This window comes from Ciconia boyciana, chromosome 2, assembly GCF_034638445.1.
Source record: "Ciconia boyciana chromosome 2, ASM3463844v1, whole genome shotgun sequence".
NCBI classification, from domain to species: domain Eukaryota; kingdom Metazoa; phylum Chordata; class Aves; order Ciconiiformes; family Ciconiidae; genus Ciconia; species Ciconia boyciana.
Genome location: NC_132935.1, coordinates 102,253,023 through 102,261,428, shown reverse-complemented (window position 1 = coordinate 102,261,428; position 8,406 = coordinate 102,253,023). Strand labels below are relative to the sequence as shown.

At 40.7% G+C, this 8,406-nt stretch overlaps 1 protein-coding gene across 1 annotated transcript; it reads left to right on the top strand.

The window, feature by feature from the left end:
* Positions 1-372: 372 nt before the first annotated feature.
* On the top strand, positions 373-7,624 carry PRL (prolactin). The gene is made up of 5 exons (XM_072851392.1): positions 373-400; positions 1,917-2,098; positions 3,700-3,807; positions 5,264-5,443; positions 7,433-7,624. The coding sequence occupies exons 1-5, from the start codon at positions 373-375 to the stop codon at positions 7,622-7,624; spliced, it is 690 nt and encodes a 229-aa protein (XP_072707493.1).
* Positions 7,625-8,406: the final 782 nt, after the last annotated feature.

The window sequence follows — 8,406 nt, the reverse complement described above, 5'->3', positions numbered from 1 at the left end:
AACAGCAGGCTAGAAACATTGAAAATACTGGTCTCAATTGAAAACTGGAGCTTTCTAGGATCAATGGCATTTGCACCCCATTGAGGTCAAAATTTTGGCACTCTCTTCATCCAACCATACTTAGGATCCCACAGCTGAACTTGTTAATGAAATTCCCTCTCACAGTTAAAAATAAAAAACCAAAAAATACTGAATATGAATGTGGAAGAAAGGCAATTTGATGTTTGTAATTATCGAGCTAAACTCCACGACCTGCTGAATGTATGCAAAATGGACCCTGGATGGTGTATATAAAAGTGGCATGTGCAGAGAATTAGAGCAAGTATTGAGACTTCTTTCTGGTAGAGCAAGTCATCATACAAGATCCCTACCATGAGCAACAAGGGGGCTTCACTGAAAGGTAAGACTTTTGCCATTCACTTGCTGATAACTTTTATATTTCTTTAAATTTAGATTGAATTAGGAAGTAACTGAAATGTAACAGCTCTAGAAACTGAGGTCTTCCAGGCACCTAGTCTTCCAGTAGTGGTGCAACCTGCCTCCACCGCGAATGTTTAGTGTCCAAAGCTTGGAATTAAAAGGCAGCTTGATCCTTTTTTTACTGAGTCTTTTGTCTCCTAAGACTACCTTTGCATTGGGCAGTGTCACAGAAAATTGGCTTGAGGGATGTAACACCTGCACACGAAAGACTGGATCCAGACTGCTTTGCTACACCACTCAGAAGGCAATGACTACAAGTCATTATCCACAAGTCTAGAAGTGATGTAGTAATTTTGAAGTGAATATTTTCATAACCATCTTCAACTTCTAAGCCAACAAGTCTCAGGTTTTCTTATTCATAGAATTATTCCCCAGAGTACGTTCCTAAATGCAGCATGTGGCATGTACCTTGTTCATAGGGGGAGGAGGAAGGCTGACTTCAATATTGTGTAAATGCACTTTTCTTGAATTTAGAGCTAGAAAGAAACTTATCACATGATAACATTAGGGACAGCTCTGCTGATTTACGGAGTAGACTTTTATTTAGCATTTAAAATAAGTCTAGTGAACCAATACAGGTAGCAGGCCAATTTCCAGAACTAAAACTCTCAGAGCAGAACAGTGTTCTTTGAATAAGTACATTCATTTACCAAATATTTGCTTTTAACTTTTTCCATTGTTTTTCTGTGCATATTTTATTTCACTGAATGGAAAACTTGATTCTGTTAAGTTAATATTAAAAGTTTTAAACAGATGAGGTTTTGTGTTTTAGATAATGAGAAGTCCTCTATATCAGTTTCAGAAGCTCAGGAGAAAAGACAAAAGTAATGATTTCTTAGCAGTAGGCAATTTAGGGTTAAAATCTAAAGAGCAAGGCAGCACAGCTGCTGAAAATCTTCTGAAGGAACTCCCAGGACAATCAAAACCTTAAAAGAGTGACCTAACCACCCTCCCACAAAATTAATTTAAACTCCAAATGTTTGCAAAGAAGAAGAGGACCTGTGGGAGGAGGAGGAGAAAAAAAAAAAAAGGAGACCAATCTATTTTCCAAACTTATATATCTGTGCAAATATAATTATGTACCTATATTTACACTGTGAAGAAGTTTGATTTTTTTCTTCCATTTATCACTATGTAATAAAGTCAGGCATAATAGTAAGAGACTTTGGAATACCATGTACACTGCAACACAGGTTATCTTGTCTCCTCAAACTCTGTAGCAGGCTTTGCTATACAGTCAGGATGACAGAGGGGAGAAAAGATAACAGAATTACAGTGCTTCCTTCCTCCATCGATTTTCAGCAGCCAGTACAGGGGGTACTCTGAGCCATGTGACAGCACAGCCAAAATCACCCAGCATCTGGCTCTGACATCTACTTCTAAATGCACATACAAGTCAATGTGATTCCATTTTGGTTTGTTTTAAACCTGAACAGGTTTGTTGCTGGTGGTCCTTCTGGTGTCCAACATGCTCCTGACAAAGGAAGGAGTGACCTCCTTGCCAATTTGCCCCAATGGATCTGTCAATTGCCAAGTTTCCCTTGGGGAACTTTTTGACCGAGCAGTTGAACTTTCACACTACATTCACTTCCTCTCTTCGGAAATATTCAATGAATTTGTAAGTACACTGTCTTTTCCTGAGAGCGAGAAAATACAAAAATGCAATTTAACACTTTTTAAGCACAAACATATGTTAACATACGAAATCCTTCAATAAGTAAACAAATACGACTGCTGCACAGACAGTGATAGTCCCAATGGTGACCAAATCTGTGTATAGTGCTGACCATTGCTAAGATCCCCAATGCGTCTGTCAAAAGATAGCATTTTCCCATCATTCTTTATCTGTGGGACAAGTTTGTGTTTGCTGTGTGCCAGTTTCACTCTAAAGACTCACCAGAAACTTTTGACCTTTACAGCATAAAAGCAGTGATAGAAGCAATGGAACAACAAGTAGTTAATACAGTGTTTGAATCACAGAATCATAGAATGGTTTGGGTTGGAAGGGACCTTAAAGATCATCTAGTTCCAACCCTCCTGCCATGGGCAGGGACACCTTCTACTAGACCAGGTTGTTCAAAGCCCCATCCAACCTTGCCTTGAACACTTCCAGGGATGGGGCATCCACAACTTCTCTGGGCAACCTGTTCCAGTGCCTCACCACCCTCACAGTGAGGAATTTCTTCCTTATATCTAATCTAAATCTACCCTCTTTCAGTTTAAAGCCATTACCCCTTGTCCTATCACTGCACACCCTTGTAAATAGTCCCTCTCCAGCTTTATTGTAGGACCCTTTCAGGTACTGGAAGGCTGCTATAAGCTCTCCCCAGAGCCTTTTCTCCTCCAGGCTGAACAACCCTAACTCTCTCAGCCTGCCTTCAAAGCAGAGGTTGTCTAGCCCTCTGATCATCTTCGTGGCCCTCCTCTGGACTCGCTCCAACAGGCCCATGTCCTTCTTATGTTGGGACACAGTACTCCAGGTGGGGTCTCACCAGAGCAGAGTAGAGGGGGAGAATCACCTCCCTCCACCTGCTGGTCATTCTTCTTTTGATGCAGCCCAGGATACAGTTGGCTTTCTGGGCTGTGAGCACACATTGCTGGGTCATGTTGAGCTTCTCATCAACCAACACCCCCAACTCCTGCTCCTCAGGGCTGCTCTCAATCCATTCTCCACCCAGCCTGTATTTGTGCTTGGGATTGCCCTGACCCATGTGCAGGACTTTGCACTTGGCCTTGTTGAACTTCATGAGGTTCACGCAAGCCCACCTCTCAAGCCTGTCAAGGTCCCTCTGGATGGCATCCCTTCCCTCCAGTGTGTCGACCACACCACACCACACAGCTTGGTGTCATTGTCAGACTTGCTGAGGGTGCACTCAATCCCACTATCCGTGTCACCGACAAAGTTGTTAAACAGTGCCAGTCCCAATACTGACCCCTGAGGAATGCCACTTGCCACTGGTCTCCACTTGGACATTGAGCTGTTGACCACAACTCTTTGAGTGCGACCATCCAGCCAATTCCTTATCCACTGAGTGGCCCATCTGTCAAATCCATGTCTGTCCAATTTAGAGACAAGGATGTCGTGCAGGACAGTGTCAAATGCTTTGCACAAGTCCAGGTAGATGACATCAGTTGCTCTTCCCTTATCCACCAATGCTGTTGAATTGAAGCTCTTCTTACTCACCTGTTTCAATAATGCCTATCCTTGCTGATCTGCAGGATGAACGCTATGCTCAGGGCCGGGGTTTTATTAAAAAAGCTGTTAATGGCTGCCACACTTCCTCCTTAACCACTCCTGAAGATAAGGAGCAAGCTCAGCAGATTCATGTAAGTCCCATTTCTAATGTCAATCAGTGTGAGACAGAGTGCGGGGAGGAGGAGAAGAGAGAGGGTTAAGGAACAGAAAGGCAGCAGACAGAGAGAGGGGCAAATTAGCTCAATCGGAATAAAAAAGCCAGGAAAAGGAAAGCACCAAAAAGCCAAGACAAGTTGATTTAACATTTTCTGATACTAAGTTACAGACTATACAGAATATCTAAGTACCGGTAACTTTCATCTTCCCTTCCTTTTCCTGTATGTTACATTCAGTCATTGCATCTTATTTCCAGTTACAATATAACCTTATGGAGCAATGCCAGTTACCATGCTTGTACAGTACCGAGAACACTACAACCTTTGAACATTATCTTAAAACACCTTATACACAATTATTATATCAACAAACATAAAAATACACTGGCTATATAGTGAATACTGTATGTAGGCAGAGGTAAATAGTTTTCCAGTAACTGAAAACACTGACATTACTAAACACATGCTAAATAGATATTCTTGCTGTTACCAGTAGGCAAAAGTGGTCACATCATCATCCAAATACAAAGACTCTAGTGCGAAATACTGCAAAATACTTGTAAAGAGAAACATGCTACATACATCAATTTAATTATTATAAACTTAAGGGAAGATGAAGATAGTCTTGTTCAGCCTATGCTCACAGATACAATTTGAAAATACTCTGGAGAAAAAAATAAGACCAGGTGTATGAATGGGGGTATGCCAGGGAGAAATCTTTACCAGGTTCATGGTGGCAATATCCTTGCAATCGCAGTATTGCCATCTTCTTAGTATGTCATTCAGAAATTCTATTGGGAGCAATAGAATTCACAGCCCTGGGTACATAACAAGTCTGATTGTGTTCAGATCCAGTGCATCTAGCAAAGAAGAAATGGGTGAATACTACCATAACTATAAGATTTACGAATTTTTATTGCCCACAAGAAAGGACACTTTTTAAAACCAGAGAGCTATTGGTGGAAGCACCATTGTTCAAAGGGGAGCACAGATGAGTTACGTAAAGGCAATAAAAGCTACTTAGTGGTTTACCATAATGTGCACCTTCCATTCAGTACTAAACTTTTTTTAAAAAAATCATTGGATTTTAAAATGTTCATCAAAAATCAGGTAAGGAGTCCTGTTTTTTTCAAAGAGATGAAACACAGTTGTGCTTGCTAGTTTTTAACATGGAGAGGGTTTAATGATATTTTCCATTACAATATTGTAACTGCTTGTGCTAATATTGTAAAACATCATGAAAACAACAACAAACTTCAAAAATGCAATTGCACAGAGGTATCTAAGACAGGGCTATAGGGCACATTCAGTGGTAGGTCCTGGAATAAGTTCCCAAAACACTATGTCTGAGGACATTGCCCTAAATGCCTCCTAATGCTGCCAGCATTTAGCCTTCCTATTTTAACTGCCTTTTCTTAATGTGGGTGAGCAGCATGAAGACCTACTGAATTTAGTACTGGGAGTGCTGCGCTCCTGGAATGATCCCCTGATCCATCTGGCCTCTGAAGTACAAAGAATAAAAGAAGCTCCAGACACCATCCTCTGGAAGGCTGTAGAGATTGAAGAACAAAACAAGCGGCTTCTAGAAGGAATGGAGAAAATAGTTGGGCGGGTAAGTATTAGGTCCTTAACGTCCTTCCAGCCTGTTGCTGTAAGGAAGACACATACAGTGATAGGCCCTCCCTACCTGGAATAGGAAAGGAAACAGTAGATGTGAAGGAAAAAAAGGGAGCCAAGATAGCTGAATCTAAGAACTTTTCAGCTTTCTTCTTTCAGCTTTCTTTTCTTCTGCCATCTTGCAACTTCTAAAGAGACAATGTGATGTGACTGGCATAGCATAATCCAGCGTACTCCCAGTCCTGCTTCAAGGGAAGGTGTAATCATCAGGACTGGTAATCATCATTTTATCTTTGAGTATTTTGAATTTGCAATCCTGAGTTTTTAAGGATGCGTCTGTGTTTTTCACATGCACATACTTATATGTAAGTTTTAGCATATTTATACACATCTGTATACATATAGGTATTGTGTATAGGTTTCAGAAACAGATACTGTGTTTAAAACTGTGCTGGAAGTCTGGGCTATTGGAAAGATATGGCATACAGCAAAGTAATCGTGATATCTTTCCTTTCTCTTTTCGCACCATACCTCTGAACTCTGGCTCTGACTTGGTTCCCCCTACACTTGTAAGGTTAGACAACAAGGCTGTTGTCTGACAAAACCCATACTCAAATACCCCTTGTTATCAGTAATTGATTGAAAGCTTTCCTGAATAAAATCAGCTCTAGCTTGTTTATTTTTAAAGGGGCCTCTGTTAGTCCCTGAATATATCATTCTGTCAGTGAGCTAGATGTTAACAAGAGGTTCTGACTTTACTGGCTTTTGCTTAGGCTCTGAACAGCTGAACAGCATTAAGAGTGCCACCATCACTGTATCCACCACTTTCCACTGGATCACTCATGGTCTCTCTCTCTTTCAGTTAGGTGTCTCTTTACTCAGAAACCATCCAGGCCACAAATGCATTTAACATTGCAATCAAATACATCGCTATCTGATATCCACATGTAAAAAGGGTGCAGGTGAGGATCCAAGATAACAGCAGAAGTCAGGTGCTGCTACAGTTACCCTGTCATGACCTTCTCATTCACATTATTTACAGAAGGAGGTTGAAGACAAGACTGGCAAATTCATTAGTGTCAAACCACATTTTTGAGTGATAGTAGGTCTATCTTTTTTTTTTGCCTGTTGCTTAAACTGAGTGATAGAGGTCCACAGGTACTCTCCTATGTGCTTTTACAACATACAACTAGTGGGAAATAGGAAGATGCACAAGCACCAATAGGCACAGACTTCCTTCCTGCTATGAAAGGTAGATTGCTGTGATATGAGAAAATTAATGATTGTCTCTTTCAAACAAGGAGACCTAAACCAATCTTCACCTCAGATACTAACTCACTACATGAGTTCCTACACTTAGCTTTCTAACATTAGAGCTCACTGTATCACTCAGCATTTTAATTTTTTTTTTAATGGAATCTGAGGTGCAGTACATCTGAAGATGTATGAACAGTACATCTTCAGACGTACTGTTAAGACATTTGTCTGGTAACATGTTCTTGAAGCTGCGTGTATCAGAGAGATTACCTAAGAGATGGGCCGAGACAAAGCTGGAGATACACACAAAGTTGTTCTCGGAACAGGTGCTAACAAAGATTTCAAGGTGGAGGGAACCAAAGAGGGATGTCACTGATGAGTCCATGCATGAAGGAAGGTTTGATTTCTCTGCAGGAAGGTTTGATTTCTCTGCAAAGTCAGATTCCACTGGACATTGGTTAACACACTAGTTCTCTTAAAACACTACTGACACAGTTAAGCTTTTTACATATTTTAGAGAAATAAACTGGAAAATCTGACAAATTCATTCAAAATCAGCATGAAGATACAGAACATTATACAGAATAGTGGGAACCACAACAGGAAACACTTTACAAGCCACACACTAGTAGCAACTAGCATTCCTCAAGACCAGTATTTTAAATGCTCTGTTCTACATCCAGTCAGATTCACTATCATTTACTACTGTATCATTTTGTGTCTTTAGGTTCATTCTGGTGAGATCGGAAATGAAGTTTACCCTCAGTGGGAAGGCCTTCCATCCCTGCAACTCACTGATGAGGACTCCAGACTCTTTGCCTTTTACAACCTGCTGCATTGCCTCCGCCGAGATTCCCACAAAATTGACAACTATCTCAAGCTTCTGAAGTGCCGCCTAATCCACGATAGCAATTGTTAAGTACACATGGGCCTAAACACTTACTGGAATCATTCATCATAGTGTTCTTGTTGCTTTGCCACTTTCACTGCCAACTTTATGAAAAGTCACACTGTACAGTAACAGGATCATCAGTAACTTTCAGGCATGTTTGTGTGAATTCTGGCTGCAACTATTAGCACCATATATCTTGGTGTTTTAAAATGTTATAAATTACTTATATGACAAGAATAAACTTTTCTGTCTAATCTCCTCACCTAGTAGCATTTCAGTGATAACCAGATCATGCAGATACAAATAAAAATATTATTAAATCCAAAAGTGCATAACACTGAGTGGTATCAGTGAATGGAAAATAGCTGGTATGGTTTACACCTTTAGCAGTAGCTTCTCTTTTTGGATCTCAGTCTCCAGTTACTGATGACAGGATATCTTACTTCCATTGCTCTTTACCCACCCTCCAAAAAAGAGGCGGGGGGGGGGGAGGGGGGGGAGGAAGGACATCAAAAAGCAGATTAATCACCTATTACACTAAACTACCCTAAACTAAAAGCATGGTCTGAAATCCAATCTACTTGGATCAATGCTTTTACTCTGTACAAAAACTGCCTGGGTAGGGGAGAGAAAGATAAGAAATCCATCTTGGCTAACATAGCCATTGATTCCCCATGCAGTCCACAGAGAGAGAAGACACATCTGGAATTTTAAGGACAGAGATGCAGGTATATCTACGTCTCTACTGACTATTTGGAGAAGAGGCATTTCCAAAGGAAGGTTCATTACCTTTGAGGTGGATATCGGAG

Coding starts and splice junctions, on each gene's coding strand:
- PRL (XM_072851392.1), top strand. CDS start 373: ATGAGCAACAAGGGGGCTTCACTGAAAG. Junction 3,808..5,263: donor AGCAAGCTCAGCAGATTCAT/GTAAGTCCCATT, acceptor GTGGGTGAGCAG/CATGAAGACCTACTGAATTT. Junction 5,444..7,432: donor TGGAGAAAATAGTTGGGCGG/GTAAGTATTAGG, acceptor TTGTGTCTTTAG/GTTCATTCTGGTGAGATCGG.